At 41.8% G+C, this 17,449-nt stretch overlaps 1 protein-coding gene across 1 annotated transcript; it reads left to right on the top strand.

Annotated features, from left to right (window-relative positions):
* Window positions 1-655: 655 nt before the first annotated feature.
* LOC309571541 (interferon-induced GTP-binding protein Mx-like) lies at window positions 656-15,303 on the top strand (the record flags this gene model as incomplete). Its single annotated transcript, XM_082279140.1, has 13 exons — window positions 656-886; window positions 2,377-2,572; window positions 3,442-3,579; window positions 4,873-5,027; window positions 6,169-6,307; window positions 6,801-6,999; window positions 7,752-7,830; window positions 8,780-8,902; window positions 9,686-9,827; window positions 10,726-10,884; window positions 11,619-11,695; window positions 12,977-13,213; window positions 15,070-15,303. 13 exons carry the CDS (start codon window positions 656-658, stop codon window positions 15,301-15,303), a joined length of 2,109 nt encoding a protein of 702 aa, XP_082135266.1.
* Between the last annotated feature and the right edge of the window lie 2,146 nt (window positions 15,304-17,449).

The following is a 17,449-nucleotide window of genomic DNA, read 5'->3' as shown; positions in this document are numbered from 1 at the left end:
GGAGTCAGACTTGCCTCTAACAAGTGTTTCTTCCACAAAGGAGGTGAGATGGTCACTTAGCAGACCATAGCTTGGTGTGTCCCACCTATGCAGAGCCAGCCACAGCCCTACATTCCTGACACCAGGAAGTTAAGGATTCACACTCCCTTCAATCATGCCCAGATGCTGACTGAGCTTCTCCAAACATCTCTCAGCAAAATATTTCATCAAGGAAAATTGGCTTTTTTGCAAAACCTGGTGTAACTTTTTTTTTCCCACAGAAAACAAATACTTTTTTTTTCCCCGTGGCAATTTTTTTGGGTTTTTTTTTTTTTTTTTTAAATACAAAAAAAATGGGTAAGAGAGGTAGGGAGAAGGGTTCAAGTCTATTCTCTGGAGACCAATTTCAGTGACTTGAAAAGAGCTGTGGCACCTGGTACCTACCTAGGGTTTGGATCAGGGAATAAAAGTGGTGTTTGATTTTTTTCTGCTCTGATCAGTGTTGCAAGGTGGAGTCACTCACTGCCCTGTGTTTGATTTCAGAAGCTGCACCTCAGAGTGGTTGGACCAGGCAGTGATCCCTGCTTAGTGAGTGAAGTGGTTTGGTCCAAAATACTCATTACTTATTTACACACTTGTGGAAAACCTACGTGGAAGCCCAGAAAATCAGTGGGTCATGGATAAAAAGAAAGCAGCATTCAAACAACCTTCTGAAAAAACCAAAAATACCCTGAAGAAAGAAGGGTTTGTATTTCCTTTCTTAAAACCATATCCAGAAGCTGTTACAGTGCCTCTCCCACCAGAAGAACCAGAAGAAGCTGATCTGATGTCAGAGAACATGTTTGAGAGAAGGCCTGACTATGAGCAGAAGGACTTGGAGAAAGAATTTTCCGGAGAAGAGGACAAGGTAAGGCAAGAAGAGGGCACAGATTCTCCCACTCTTACTCTGTTGTTTCACTTTGTGCCTCAAAATGAATTCCTTGGTCTCTTCAGGCAATCTGCACTTGTTTGGTCTAAGGAGGACTTTTGGGATCAGGGCCAAGCAGTTATTTGTGTAGCTAGGAAGAGAGGTACCTGCAATTAATCTGCAGACATTAACCATGCAGGTCTAAAAAAAAGAGATGGCTGCAGCCTAGAAGCCAGTTTAATGTGTGACATGTATCTGTTTTGATCCTAACAACAAATGTTGAACAGAAATCATAAAAGCTGAGATATTTTTTACTTGAGGCTCTTCAACCCTCAACAGAAATGCACAGAAAGGTTAATAATAACCTGCTTGGATATTTTCCACTGAACACAGATTGGTTTAAAGTCTGTGACACAGTTATTGAAGTTTTTTGACAATTTGCTAGCTATTAAACATTGTAGTGAAGAGAGTGGGCAGGGGTTACCAAAAAGGGTTTAAAATGCCTGCCTCCATTAATATGTGCTGCCCTCCTCATCTTGAATCAAAAAATCTGCTCTGTTTGAGTACATCTGATCCACAGACATACTTTTAGATGCATCTTTTTTGGATAAAAGTGATGGAGAGAAACGTAAGTTTTTCTTTTCGAAAAATCAGGGTTGAATGTGTCTGGCCCAATATGTCTGAAACAGATTGGTGTTCCCAAAATTGCATCTCTAAATGCAGCAGTCAGACTGGAACATGGAGAGAGGAACAGGGAGAAGAGACCAAGCTGATCTTTATATACTTCAGTTGAGCATATTTAATAGCAGATGGACGAATTTTGCCAAAGACTGGAAATTATTTGTTTTGTTTTCATGTAAATGAAGAGCCTGTGTTGATATCTGGACATGTATCAAACCCAGAAAATGACAATAATCAGTCATTTAAAACAACCCACTCATATCCATGCCTTATGTGAGCCTAAAATGAGGTAAATAAAGAAGACCCCTGATGATCTAAAATATTTCAGCCACCTGTTAAGAATGTTACAGCGGAACACTTTTGGTGTCTGTGCACAAACTAAATCTTCAAACTCCAAAATAAAGATCTAATAAGTTATTCTTTACCAAATTCAGTGATTTCTGGGATCAGTCTTCATTTGCATACACATATTCAGTACATCTGTGGATGAGTGGAAGAAAATGGCAGTTATTAAAAAAATTGTTATTAAAAAAAATTAACAAAGTACACTTAGTAATGTGCTCTTTACCTTCTCAGGATGGCTTCCAAAATTTGGTATTTTTACTAAGCATGGTCTTTGAGCCAGCCTCAACTGTTTCTTTCATATTTCCAGACACCTGTTTATTACCTGGAGATGTAAGGATGCACAGTGATATGAAATACAGCTTGATGCCAGTAAATAAATTTTACTGAGGAAAAATGAGTACAAAATGAGTCTAATTTTATTTTTTTTTTAAATTATGGAAAATTCACTGGAAGTTTAACTCCAGCAGGCTGCAGAACACACCTTGTACAACCAGTATGAGGAGAAGATCCGACCCTGCATTGATCTTGTCGACAGCCTGAGAGCTCTTGGAATAGAAAAGGACCTGTCCTTGCCTGCAATTGCAGTGATTGGAGACCAGAGCTCTGGGAAAAGTTCTGTGCTCGAAGCCCTGTCTGGTGTTGCTCTTCCCAGGGGCAATGGTAAGAATTCACTCTCTCAGGTTTTCACTTTGATGAGGTGGAAGGGGGGTTTTTCTCTTCTTTTTTTATTTTTTGGTCTAGAATTGGATAACTCCATGACTGAGACATGGAGGTGCCAGTGAGGCACCACAAAGTAAATCAAGGCACATGTTCCAGGTGGTCAAGAGGGCAGGAGTAAGAAGTGTGGTGTAGTTGCCCCACCTGATTCTGTGCATTTCCCAGAAAACAGCAGTGCAGCAGAGTATTAATTTCCCATGGAAAACCAGTTTTTAAATTTGCTTCTAGGGTTGGTTTGGGTTTTTTAAACAACATTTTCTTACAAATACCATTATTATTATTATTATTATCATTATTACTATTATTACTATTATTATTATTATTATTATTATTGTTGTTATTATGTGTAAAAAGTGTACAAAGACCTTTACTTAAAGCATTGTCAGAGATAATTGTTGGAAAACTTTGCAGCTCAAGAAGATCCACTTTTCTGCTCTGTGTGTGTATTTTCACACATATAAATTCTGCAAGTTCCGTGTGAGTTTACCATATAATCTAGTCTTTCAGGCTGGACTTGTGGAAAAGTTTTTCATGGGACTTAGCTGCAGCAGTGAAACAGATCATCCAGAGAGGAGAAAAGCTCCATCTGTGGAGGTTTGCAGGGCCAGACGTGTCTGGGAAGAGCCGTGGTTGTCCTCATCTAGCACTGGTGACAATCCTGCTCTGAGCAGGAAGTTGGACAAGCCCCCTCTGGCAGCATCTCTTGGAACATTTCCATGTTTTTGTGTGAAACATTAGGCAACCCTGTGTACATCACACACTTCGAGGCTGTGTTTCATGCACAACAGCCTCTGCCTTTGGAACTGCTGCAGGTATTGTCACTCGCTGTCCCTTGGAACTTAAACTCAAGAGGGTACCTGAAGGCCAGCCATGGAAAGGGAAAATCTGCTACCGGAATGTTGCCCTGGAGCTCCAGAACGCCTCTGAGGTGGACAGAGCAATAAGGCAAGGTGAGTGGATTTGGCTGGCTCCATCTCCTCTGAATCCTCCTCTTAGACTGAGCAGCATCCACAGTGATTGTGGAGTAACACCAAGAGCTGGATTCAGAGCAGAAGAAGCTGGGCCAGGAAACTCTCTCGAGGGAGTTGTACCAGGGCTTCAGTGGTGAAGATGATCCATGATGAAGATCTCAGAATGGCCTGGGTTGGAAGGAACCTTAAAGTCTTTTGGTTCCAACACCTCGGGGAGGGATGCCACCCACTAGATCCATGATCCTTTTATCCTGATCCATGATAAAGGCTCAGGCTGTGTCTTACCTGGGTGTTGTCTTCCTGGTTTCCTGGTTTGGGGAGGTTGTCTGTCAAATTGTAAACATGCAAAGCCTTAAATGGTTCCTGTCATCAGTTCAAAAGCCCAGCGTGCTTGCGGTGTCTCTGGTTGGAAATCTAATGATTTTGGAGGAAATTGCAAGAAGGCAGGGTGGAGGACAGAGAGCTTCTGCCAGGTACTGTGACCACGGGCTCGGTCACTGCCCCTTGCACGTCACATTTGCTGTTATGGCATTTCGTGCTGTGTAAGAAATCAGTGTTCTTACCCACAGGGCAGTGAGCACTTGCCCTAAATGTGAAAGCTGGATTGTCCTTACTCCCTTGAATAGCTCTGCACACTGTTATTCTTTCTATTTTTTTATTAGCTTTTCAATACATTATTTGGATATTCTCAAAACTGGCCAGGTGATTGGTATGAATTAAGTAAGGTGATTAAAGACCTGAAAATCTCTCATGAGAATGACTGTGGGGTTTCCTTGCTTCTCTGTGTTCACAGTTCAAGCATTATTGCCTTGTAGGATCTGGGACAATTTACTCTCAATCTCCCTATCAAAATGTGAAGAGTATAAAACAGCACCTATTTTTCTTTCAAGGCATCCAAGGATTAATTAATGCCTACAGAGTCTCTTGTTGTTGAGGAAGCATTTCTACAACTGACCAGTATTTTACCTGATCCCTTTCATTGTGGTTTATTTACATGTATTTTGTCTGCATACATGAGAGTCCATAAATATATGCTCTGTAAAATATTACAGTTCATATTCCAACAGGACTTCACATCGCCCTGTGCTGCATGATAATTTCCTTTGATTTTTGCATAAATGGATTTAAGTGTGTGGCTGGATCTGAAAGAAAAAGCCAAGCCTAAAAGAACCTTAGGTGGTAGTAGGTACTTTTCAAAGTCATTGTGTTCAGCTTTGGTTTGATGCACCATCTGAAGCTTGTGTGCTTTGCCTTGCTCTTTTCTCTTCATAGCCCAGGATGTTGTGGCCGGTCCTAGAGGTGCCATTAGCGGACAGTTGATTTCCCTGGAAGTTCAGTCCCCTGATGTCCCAGACCTGACACTAATTGATCTTCCTGGAATTGCCAGGGTGGCCGTGGGGGACCAGCCAAAAGACATCGGGGACCAGGTAAAACTCGGCCTCGTGTGCCAGTCTGTGCCCAGGGTCTCATCCCTTGAGGGGTCCCAGCAGACCTTTTGTGAAGTAAACAGAATAAGTGGAGGGGATCTCTGCTTTTCCTCTGACTGCTTTTAGAATAAATGCTGGGGAATGCAAATAAAGCTCTAGTTGGATAAAACCTGCTGTGAGAGTGATGTGCAGGAGCTGGGTGTGTTGTTTCTCCTAAAATACCTTTAAATAGGAATTTGGAATAAGAGGAGCCCAAACTAAACTAGATATACCAAATAGAAATGAGACAAGATTGGCTTGTCTGGGCTTTACTTTCTGGGAGGAGAGTAATTTAATTTGACAGTTAGATAGCAATCTTTCTATTGTATTGAGAAGAAAGCAGCAGATGTGATAGAATCCAAACATTACCATTGTCCCCAGCTGTCTGCATGCTCCAGAGATGGAGTCTAAAGCATTGCAGCCTGTCAGAAATTGGGAGGGGTGGGAAGTAGAAAAGAGAGGCATCTTTACCAAAATCCAGGGGAAAAAGAGAATTGATTTACTGCAGAAGAAGCACAATAGGGCTGTGTGAAGCTTCTGCAAAACAACACAAATTATGAGAAACTTGTTTAGTTTGGCATTGAAACAGAAAAATGCCAACTAGATGCCATGTGCAGCTTCTGTTTTGGCTTTTTTTTGAATTTTCCCACAAACATTCTACTGAAATGTAAGCCAAAGATATTTGTGCTCCTTTCAGAGATACAAATTTGAGATTTATCAGCAGAATTGAGCTTGCTTTCTTTCCATAAGTGTGAACCTACACATCAGAACCAGATTTTCTTACATGTGATTAAATATCAAATACCTTTAATATTTCCATAATGAAAGATTATATATGCACAAGATGTTAAACTCAAGACAGGCTTAACAACATTAGCCTGGTCTCATTCAAGCCAGATGTCTGGATTAATCCTCACATCAGAAAAGAGTCTGCATTCTTCTGCTGACCCCTTTCCATGCCATCCTCTAGCATGTAATACTACCCTCAGCATATGTGGCATTTAATGTCATCTTACAGTGGCTCATATTGCTAGAAATTGTCACATCCTACAAGCAAACGTCTGATTTCACTGAACCTCCTCACTGCTGTATTGAATTGCAGATCAAAATGCTACTTAAAAAATTTATTGGCTGCAAAGAGACAGTCAATTTGGTCGTGGTGCCATGTAATGTGGATATTGCAACAACAGAAGCATTGAAAATGGCTCAAGAGGTGGACCCCAGCGGAGAAAGGACAATAGGTGAGAGAATTTTTAAGCTATGAGTTGAAAAGGAGGGCAAATCTTGGGGGTTTTTTCCCCATGAGGGCTGATGTCCTGTGTTCTGCACCAGATCTGTGAAATTAGCTACTAGAAGAAAAAAAAAAAAAAACCAAATAAGGAAAGCAGCCTAAAGAAAATATTTGCAAATATTTCTAGCCACAATTCCTGAGCAGCTCCAAGAATCCCTTAGATTGGTATCTTGCTGGCACTCATATTATGAATAACTGGAAGATGAAAATCTCAGTTAATGGTAGTTAATCTGAAGTTAATGGTAAAAAAGCTTTGCTGCTGCTTGGTAAAAAAGGTTTGCAAAGCAAAAGACGTGGTGGGAGGCCAACCACAGAGCGAGTTTTACAGTACAAAACCCGGGAGCTGAGAGCTTTCTAGGAGAGAGAATACAAAAAAATTGCTTTATAGAGCATGGTACAGAGTGTTCCTGCTTGATGGGCAACTTTCTGCTTTAATTTTACAGGAGTCCTCACAAAACCTGACCTGGTGGACAGAGGGACTGAAGAGTCTGTCATTAAGATAGTGCGAAACAGGGTAATCCCCCTCAAAAAAGGGTACATGATCGTGAAGTGCCGTGGGCAGCAGGACATCCACAACAGAATGACCTTGGCTGCTGCAATCCAACAGGAGAGAAACTTCTTTGAGAGTCACAAACATTTCAGGTACTCCTCGCAGAAAAGTTCTCATCAAAAACATGTTAAAGTCACCTCAAAGCTTCCTGTTGATTTGCTGAGATTTAACTTAGGGGTTACAAACAGGTATTAATTATACTCATTATTTCTCGTTGCCCATGTAGGGTTGTGTTTCAGTAACCCAGAAGATTTTTACGTAACCAAATAAACTTTTAAAATGTTGGTTTGTTGGTTTTTTTTTTTTTTTTTGGATGCAAAATGCATGGGGAAAGTGCAACGAACTTCAGAAGTTCAGAATAGTCCCAAAGAATTTGAGTTAAGCATCTGAGCACTTCAAGTCAGGCACTGAAGTATTTCTATTCACTGGAAAACATGGTGAAACAGCATGAGAAGGAAAGGCTGTGCTGAGGGCACAGGCTGCCCAGATGACTCAGCAGCTGATCAATCATAATACAGAGAATGGCATCTAAAAAGGGTTTTGGATCAATGAGCTTCACACATGAAGGAATAGTAGAGCAGCACATTTATCTGCTGTTAGAATTTGCTTTATTTCAGATTCTTTTCTGTTTCCCTTCGTTCAGTCAGTAGCTGTCAAACAACTCTAGAATAAAAGTGCCCAGAGTGTCCTGGGCTGTTGCCACATCTGCACCAGCATGGCCCAGAGACTCTTTTTTACTCAAATTGCATAATACAACTAGTGAAAACAGAGCAGAGCATCAGTGCTGCCTCCTTGCCCTGCACAGCCTGGCTATCCAAACCCACCTTTTCCTCTTTTTTCACAGGGCTGTTATGGAAGAAGGAAAGGCTACTATCCCCCATCTGGCAGAGAAGCTCACAAATGAACTTGTGAAACACATTATTGTAAGTAACAGAGGTCCCATGCTGAGCTGTTTGTATCAGTTACTACCTAAAATCTAGTTCAACCCTTCAGCCTTGGACTGCAGTCGGATTTCATCTTTATATGCACAGACAGTGCTTAATGATCCTTCAACCCAGTGATCTGAGAACAAACTGAACTGAGAGGCAGAGGTAAAAAGCCCCATGCTCTGTCCTCAAATTTGCCTTTTAACTGCAGATCAACAATAAGCAAATTATTTCATCTATTTGTGACTTGTAACTCCTGCCTTTTCAGTGGCAGCTTCTTTTTGATACTTCTTTTTGTTTATGAGGCATGTTGATCACCGGGGTGACAAGTTAGTGCTGTCAGCTTACTGAAACATGGTGATTTCTATTTAACTGAAAATGTCTTCAAAACATCAAGATGTTCTATTATATTACTATACTAATGTAAGGATATTGGGGGGTTTATTTGATATACATATATCTGTATGTAATTTATCTTATTCCATTAAGGGAAGATGCTAAACTATAGAGAACCTCTAAATTCAGTCTCAAAGGAGAAAAAAAAAATATTTATGTAAGTTACAGAAAATAAGCAATTACAAAGCCATGTTCCATCAGGTATTTATCAGGAATTGAGCAGTCACCACCTCATCACCACCTTTCTGGCACAACCTGTGAGGACAGTTTTTGGCTCACTGTGGGTGGAATCTTGCCCTAGACTGCAGCTGTTCTGCCCAACTCACAGTGAGGTCCAGCCTCATTCCTCAGGGAGATCCTGGCCCCTTGCATTCCCTCAATGAAGGCCATATTTGCTCTTCCATGTTATCCCACTAGCACACATGGGACACAGACAGCGAGCTCTTGGATTTGTAGAAATAGCAAAGATCCTATGCAGGTGTAGGTCACTCTTTCAAAACCAGGCAGGTTCAACCTATCTCAATGTCCTGCTTCACTGTCTCCTCTCCAGAAAACTTTGCCAGCACTGGAGAGCCAAATTCGTGACACCCTCCATAAAACATTACAGGATCTGCAAAGGTACAGCAGAGGCACACCCAAAAGAGAGTCTGAGAAGCTGTTTTTCCTCACAGATGTAAGTATCAGTATTGGTCACAGGAGGTAACTGGGGGAGAAAAAGAAACTGCTTGAAATTATCAAAACATCAACATGGACCACCAGGAAGTTTGTGGTATCTGTCACTGAAGTGCTTTGAGGGTAACGTAGACAAACCACACTTGCAAAAATAATGGACCACAGGAGCTCATGGCCCCTTCTAGCATTTTTTTTCCTGTAATTATGGGACAAAAAAGCCAAACAACTTGGTTGATTGGTCAAAATCAAGCATCTCAGCGAGGGAAAACTTATCCTCCTGCCTGCTCAACACTTTGAAGGGTTCCCATTGTTTACAGTGCTCATAAGATCAGATGTATTACTGATATGAAAATGTGATCTGCAAAATGTGATTTGCATCTAAGTGTCTCATCTCAGGGAGTTAGTCCCTCACAGTAAGCCTTCAGCAGGCAGGAGAGGTGCTTGTGAAAGCTCATCAGGCTTCATGCAAGTCTGGCTTATTAGAATTTAGTAAATGGTTCTAAAAGTCTACAGGGGGGAAAACAAGAGAGTATCAAGTTTGTTCTCCTCTAGCTGTGACAGTTTGGGGAAAAAAGAACAAAAACAAACCCAAAAAACAACAACAACAACAAAAAGAAAACAACTGCAGGGGCTGAGAGCATAAAAGATGCAAGAAAGGGATGTTTTTTATGAAATGTGTCCCTGCTTTAACATCAAACAACTGCAGATTTACTTAACATCCACAAATTAACCTGAAGAAATGGAACTTTACTAAATTGCCTACTTGTTGTTCAATTCTCTGCAGTTGATCAAACTCTTTAACCAAGACATCTCTCGGACCACACGGGGAGAGGAGCAGCTGTTTGGAGATGAAGTCAGGCTGTTCACGAAGATCCGCAAGGAGTTCCGAACGTGGGGCGTGATTCTCCTGGAGTGTGCTGCAAGGGGTAAGCACAGAAACCATCCTGGCAGCTGTCCTGAGAGCCCATCCCCCTGCTTTTAAACCTAGACACGGCATCTTCAATAAATATTTTTCAATAAATTTAAGAACAAGAAGCCAGGAGCATCCATCTGTTGTGGTGTTAGGCAAGTTATGCTCTGGTCCCTGGGGACACGGACATAGTTTGTGTTAAATGCTCTCATTACAGAGGGGTCAGTGCTTGTCTCTTCTCCCAGCACAGCAATAAAATCAAGACACTGGCACAGAATTTGTTGGTGATTTTCTGAACCACTCTTCTAAATAACAGCAACACCAATGAATAATAATAAGTAATAATAATCTATGTAATAATTTTTATGATTACTGCTAATGTTTTTATTTTATTATTGCTATTAATAGTTTAGAATATGGGTGGGGTTTGTTCCACTTTAGCTCTGGGCTAAGGTGATACCTCATACAAAAAAATATAGCACATTTGTATAATATCAACAAAGAAACATTGACTGTGATACCTTAAATAAAAACAGCTAGTCAACAGTAGATTCCCTGGAAAAAGTGTTTAAAAGTGTTTCGTGAGCTTGGGGGTTTGTTTTGTTCAGGGTTTTTTTTAAACTTGGAAGTGACTGGTAATGGCCAGCTACTTCTGTGGGGGTAAAAATACCAAGAAGAACCAAAATTTTTCTGCCCTATCATATCTTCTGTGAGTCAGATGCTCGATGCCATGTGTGAGAAGGCTCATTCACTGAGCCACAATGTGTTAGCTCTGTTCAGTGGTAACAAAAAATGATCTCAGTTGTTGTTCCTCTCAAGAACAACTCAAAGAGGAGAAATAAACTTCCTTCTTAAATCTGAAACGTATAAACGGAGTGATTTAGTAGCAAAGCAATGTTATTTTACCATTACAGCTAAAAAAACCGCCCCCAGTAGAGTGTGGAAATACGAAGACCAGTACCGTGGACGGGAGTTCCCAGGCTTCAGCAACTACAGGACTTTTGAGGACATTATAAAAGAGCAGATCAGAGAACTGGAGGAGCCAGCAGTTGAGATCCTGAACAGCGTGATGGGTATGGCCCAGGCCACGGGAGGCTCTTGTGTGGGAGACTCTGCTGGGCCTGATGAGTTTATTTTCCAGGAGAAGCTGATGCTCTCACTGATGCTCTCAGGATCCTTCAGAGTGAGGAAGTAAATCTGATTCGACTTGGGGGTTGCTCCTTCTCTAGAGCCTTCAATCTCCACCCATGGTCTCCAGCATTTGTTCATACTTTTCCCAGTGGCTCTTAGAAGGGAGTTAGAAAATAATAACTGTATAATAAATAACAAAGCAAGGAAGCAGTACTGTCGAAGTACCTAGTGCCAGTTTGGTATTCCCAAACCCAGGGAGTGGAATTCACAACCCTGAAGTGGGAACACAGCTTCTTTGCATGACATTGCATGTATTATACAAGGACTGCTGGGGCTGAAGGAAAGGGTACATAACTCATCCAGTAAAAAGCACCCAAGGAAAAATGATGTTGTGATCCTGTCTCTTCTGTGTTGTGCCAGACTCAGTGTCTGTAAGCACAGAAACTGCTTTATCCAAGAAAATCTCACTGTTATTCAATCTCTCCGGTGTTAAGTGGTCACACTCTTGGACCTGGAAAACTAAATTTCTACTTGTTTGTATTGATCATAAAGGCAGAATATACAGCTGCTCAGCTATTTCTGAATGAATACAGAAAATCTCCCAAGTCTCATATTAATACCTTAAAAACCCCACTTACTTACCTGACTTTATTTTGTCTCTCTGTTCTTCCCTTAGAACTGGTTGAAGAGAAATTTATGGAACTTGTTAAAAGGAATTTTGCTAATTTCCACAATCTAAGCAGAGCTGCCAAGGTGAGGCACTACCTATAACCTGACATAACTCAAAAGATGGAATGGCATTTGTAAATGCTTCCATGCTTGTGGTACCTGTCTCATTGCATTACCCTTGTGCAAGTGTGGAATTTCTTGCAGGAAAATAAGGAATATCTTGAAAATGTTAGCATGATTATAATGGCACTAATGAAAGTGCATTTTGCACAACTTTGACAAGATCTAATATATACATTCTTTATTCATTCTGCTCACATTCTTGATGTTTGCAACACAATGCAAAGAAAACCTGGTATGGCTGCCTTGAAGAGTTTATCACCAATTTCAGATTTAAGTCCTGCAATCATTTGTCAGAGTGCTAAACAGTGTTTTTCCCTCTCTGAAAGCAAGCCAGGGTTTTAGCCAGTGCAGGAATCTCATCTTTGATGAAAGGGAGCAGGAGGAGACAAGCCAAAAATCATCCAGCTATGAAAAAACTAGAAGATGACCATTCACAGTTTGGGCATTAGCATGTTTTGGGGTGGAGTTCAGTGATATGGATGTCCTTGAAGGCCTTTTCTCAGAAAGAGCTTTGAAGAAGAGACGAGAAGCAATACTGGCAGCCAGGAAACAGAGTTCACTCACAGGGTACTGCTGAAAAAGGAAACTCAGAGGCAAATATAAGTGAAATAGGTGGTTTGCTATTTGACTTGCCTGGTCAAACCCTACTGAGCTCCCAGGCCAACCAGCTGGTGAACAAATAAATTATTTCATCCAAACACAGAGGTATTCAGGCAGGGTCTTTAGGTACTACACAGTGAGAGGAATGAAGAGGGAAGAAGTTCTGGCAGACACTGGATATGAGAAAAGAGATGGGGTGTTTTCTTAGGGGTGCTAGGAAAGCATTTTAAGGGAATTTGAGCATGACTGAGGGAACTTTGCCACCCCCACAGACTTTTAGATGGAAGTATCAAAAAGGCCAGAAAGCATCAGATGGCTGCAATAAAAGCATCAGACAGGGAGGGGCTGGGCAGGGTTGGTTTGCTGACAACAGGTATTTTCCTTTGGGCTTCAAGCACCAGGTTTGGGCTGATCCCACTCGTGCATAAGGAAGGGACAAAAGCCATGTTTTGTGCTCTTTCACAACAGAGGAACCACAGTCTAAAGCATTATCCATGTTCCCATGGTCTGGGATTAGACAGTGCTGCATAAGGGCAGTTGAACACTGTGCCCACCTTGCCATTCCCCGGGGACACTGCTAAGCACTGGACCCTTTCCAAAGGAAACAAATGTCTTAGGACTTCTTGTTGCTTTCTTTTGCAGGTGAAAATTGAAGACATTCGAGAGAAACAAGCAGCAGAGGCTGAAAGACATATCCGGACACAGTTTAAAATGGAGAGAATTGTGTACTGCCAGGATGACCTTTACATCAGTGCTTTAAATGCTGTTAAGGCAGAAAACGGCCCCAACCTTGCCACGGGGAAAGATGTGCAGTTTCTTGATCCAAAGGAGCCCTCTGTTGTCACGGAGATGGTTTCTCACACGAGCGCCTACTTCTCTGTGAGTTCACAGGCTGTGGTACAGAGATTTGCTGCCCCCTGAGTACTGTAGCAGATACCCCTCGAGCAGATCTTGCTGGGGTCAATATAGCCCTGTATGCCATACTACCACTATGCAGGGATAGCAGCCAGAGGGTATCTAAGTGTCTCATTCAGGTACATGCTCAGCTTCTGTACAAACTCCTTGGAGCTTCTGACCAGTGATGAGGATCTCAGGACGAACCGGGGTGTATCAGCACAGTCGCTGGGGACAGATGGTTGCAGGATGCTGGATATGATGGTTAGGAAAGCCTGAAGGTGTCAAAGTGAGAGCTGGCTCCTAAACCACTTGTTAGCTACCTCCCAGTCTGGCTCAGGTCAGCCTCAAGCCACTGCATATTCCTGCAGCCAGCAGAAAGTGGTGTCAGTGGCTTGTAGTCAGATCCTAAACTACTGCAGCAGGAGGAGCAATAATAAAACATTACATTATAATATATCAGCTGTCTGTAGAGATCAGAGTGCATCTGCTGTATTGCAGGTAGCACCCTCTAAGTGAAGTCTCTGGAGACAAATGGGGTGTTTAAATAAAGGATCACATTAAAGAAAGACAGAAAAGAGAGCACGCAGTATCCAGACTTGCTTTGTCATAAAACTCCCTCAGAAAGCAACAAGTTCAATATTAACAATGCAGGAAGGTAGGCAGCAGCTCACTTTGAATTCCAAGAGTAGGGTTTGTGACAAATCCCTGCAATTAAATGTTCAGGCTGCTCAGGCTGATGAAGAGAAAACCATTAGCTTTCAGAGAACAAGAAACAAAGCCAGGAGTGCATAAGCCCTTCCATCTCACCTTGCTACACACTCTGCTGTATGTCTTACCTGCAGTTAAATATTTTTGTAAATGACCTGAGAGCCATTTCCAACAAAAAAACCCCAACTGCCAGGGCATCACAGCTCCGTGGGACTGACTTATGCAAGGCCAAATGCAGTTTGAATGAGATGGAAGCTCTTTTAAGTGTCCATGGTTGCCTACACCCTATAGGACCTACGAATGCCATTTTCAAGTTGTATTAGAAAAAGAAAGAAAGAACCTCTCAATTGCAGAAAGGCACTTAGGTCTGAGTGCTCACCCAGTACCAGGAGGGCTGGAGGCAGCCACTTCCCAGAGCTGGGAGAGGTTTAGAACCTCATGTTGCCCCAAAGCACCAGGATGTCCATGGGGAAAGGGCCCCACGAGCTCTTCTAGGTTGGTCTGTTTCAGTTTGCATCCATAAATTGACCAGGCAGTTGGTCAGGTCAGACAGGAGATGATCTCTTGGAGATATCAGTAGATGTAACTTAGGCACAGACATTTCCCCTTAAGGCTAAAGCTTCCTCCAAAGCTGTCTTACACTTAAAAGAACAACCACATCAGAAATACCATCTAAATGCCACCATCTAATAGAGGAATTTACCAGCTTCAGGAAAAATCACTCTTTGATGGTCCTGCACCAAAACATATTGTCAGCATTCAGTGAAGATAGGTTGGACACCAGAAACTGCACAAGTTCTGTTCGTCAGGAATGTCCTCCTATAACTTGTCCCAGTGACAGCTGACAGAGCTGAGCAGAGAACAGCCTGCCTTGGCTTTAGTTTGCTGAGGGAAGAAAAGCAACAGCTGACATCCCAATGACTCCTAATTTTTAGATTTCAGGCACAAAAGAGACTGGTTGCAAACATTTTTAGTTCATAGCAGTATTCCCTTCTTGAACAGTAATTCAGTCCAACATTTTAAAACCTTGGTACCACTTTTTTTTTTTTACCAGATTACCTATAGACCCTTCATTTTTCAGTTCTTTTTACCAATTTAGTATTTTGCCTTTTCCCCCCCCCATCTTGCAGGGAGCAAGCAAACGCCTCTCCAATCAGATTCCTCTGATCATCCTGTCTTCTGTCCTTCATGACTTCGGAGAAAATGTGCAGACCGCAATGCTGCAACTTTTGCAAGATAAAGAGAAGTTAAACTTTCTCCTTGAGGAGGACACTGAAGCTGCTAAAACCAGGAATTACCTCAGCCAACGAGTTGATCGTCTCACCAAAGCCTGCCAGTACCTGAGAGACTTCAGCTTGTTGTAACTTCTTCGTTTTTCAGAAGTTTTTTTCTCCTCATCTTCTAGCATTACTGAAGAATTTTGTGTAAGCCCATAAAAATGTAATGTCAGCCCAGACCTTTAATACTAATTTCTAGTGTTCAGTTTTTCTTCATTTTCCATAATCAGTTATATGCAAACAGCTGCCTTTACGTAAAGGGCTCCACTGGGGAAGTTGTGATTAATGAACATTATCCCATTTCTAAACATTTTCTTAATGAACTCCGTGAAAACTGTGAAACTCTGTGAACCACTGAAATAATCACTAAAAAGCTACCACTCTGAGGATTACATGTTTTGTTGTTGTTTTTGTTTTTCTCTTTTTAATGATGGGAGCTGTGTAATTCACAAGCTGGAGAAATCAAATTATCTAACTGTTCCTCAATGAAGCTTAGTGCATGACACTCGTGATCTCCGACTTCCCTTTGTGTTTTTGTCTTGCTGGGGTTGTTCTCTTTCCTGCTATCACCTAAAAGACACCTCTGCAAAGTGTCACCACTAAGTCAGCCCAGGAGGGAGAGAGGGAGCACACAGCGGACATGAAACAGCTCCAGCCTCGAAGGAAAAGAAAGTTTATTTACTCCACTTCATCCAGAGGATGCCATTGGCTCTGTTCAGTCTCCTTTCCCAGCTGTCTAATTTGCAGAAGGGCCAAGAAGCCCTGGAGAGCACGATTTGGATGTCCAAAAGGAATGAAACCTCCCAGGATGTTAAATGTAACAAGGGTGTCTCAGCATGTGTTTTGCTGCTTTTCTCCTTCCCTTCCCCAGGGCAAGGAGAACCTTTCCAAAATCTCCTTCATTTCATGGAAGCCAATGCAAAATATGATATCACACACCGTGTTCATGACATCTTTTTCATAGAGTGCTTTGTGCACCAAAAGTAATGTCAGTATCCAGCTAGAAAAAATGTGCTTATACCAGTGTGGGATGTAGTAATTTCCAAGTTTCTTGCAAGAGAAGCCTTCTCTTCAGGCTAGAAATGACAGAAAGAGTTTGTCCCTGTGGCATGGAACTGCAGCTGGTGCCTGACTTCTGGTACAGCATTCACCCCAAGATCCAGCTTCCTTAACCCTCTTGAACACTGCAGCCAGTTTCTCCTTTCTTCCAGTACATGATTTATGCTACTATTGACTTGCAGTGCTGCAGGTCAGAAGCCACAGAAAAAGCACCTCAGACCTGTAACAACTTAATTTTTTAATTTCTGTTTTGAAAGTACTTTCAACTCATGGGCTATTTCACTGTATCCCCATGGCCCAAGGTGCACTTGATGCACAAGTGCTATTGAAAACACCCATCTCACACCTAAAGAGGAGAGGCAAGGACACATTGCTCCAGGCAGCATGAGGTGGAATAACAAAATAGGGTGCAACTCCCTCAAGCCACTGCCTGCAGGCTAAACTTCCTTATTTAATTCAATTAATTCAGAGTGATTTCACCAGACCCAGCCACCAAAGACATTCAGCATTCCTGGGCACCCTGCTCTCTGGGTTTGTTCAAGGGCCTGAAATATTGGAATTAAAAAAACCTCTTTGCTGACCCTCTTGAGGTGTTTTTCTTTTTTTTTTGTTTGTGTGTGCATTGTCGGTTTTGGTTTTTTCAGTCAGATTCTCAAAGCACTTCATGCACTGAATCCAGCAATTGCTTCCAAAAAAAACTCCAAGTAAACAGATACAGAACACAACTAGGGAAAACTATTTGTAAAAAAAAAAAAAAAACCAAACAACCACAATTTATTTGATGCAGTGTTTACATGTAAGATAATTGCATTTCAGTACCAAAAGAGAAAACAAGACTAGTGGAGTCATTTCATTCAATAAAGATTTATCCTTCTTAACAAAGTGACTTGATATGGCTTTTTGATCCTCTACCATGATTACAAATTATTTTCAAAATCCTAGTTCAGGTGGCACTTGGATATGAATTACATTTTGCTACAAACATCCAGGCAGATACACAAAGCAGAGCTCTAAGGAATCAGAAGCCAAATTTAGCAAATGAGGTAGTTCATCTCGTCCTGCAGAGACGCAGCTCTGTTTCCTTGTAGAAAACATCCAGTCTGTGTGTGTGTGTGTGTCTCTGTGTGTGTCTCTGTGTGTGTGTGTGTGCAGTAGAGCCTGGCTGAAAATGTTT

The sequence above is a fragment of the Coloeus monedula genome (assembly GCF_965178545.1).
Source record: "Coloeus monedula genome assembly, chromosome: 3".
Lineage (NCBI taxonomy): Eukaryota > Metazoa > Chordata > Aves > Passeriformes > Corvidae > Coloeus > Coloeus monedula.
The sequence above is the reverse complement of the archived record's forward strand: the minus strand, read 5'-3'. Positions and strand labels throughout refer to the sequence as shown.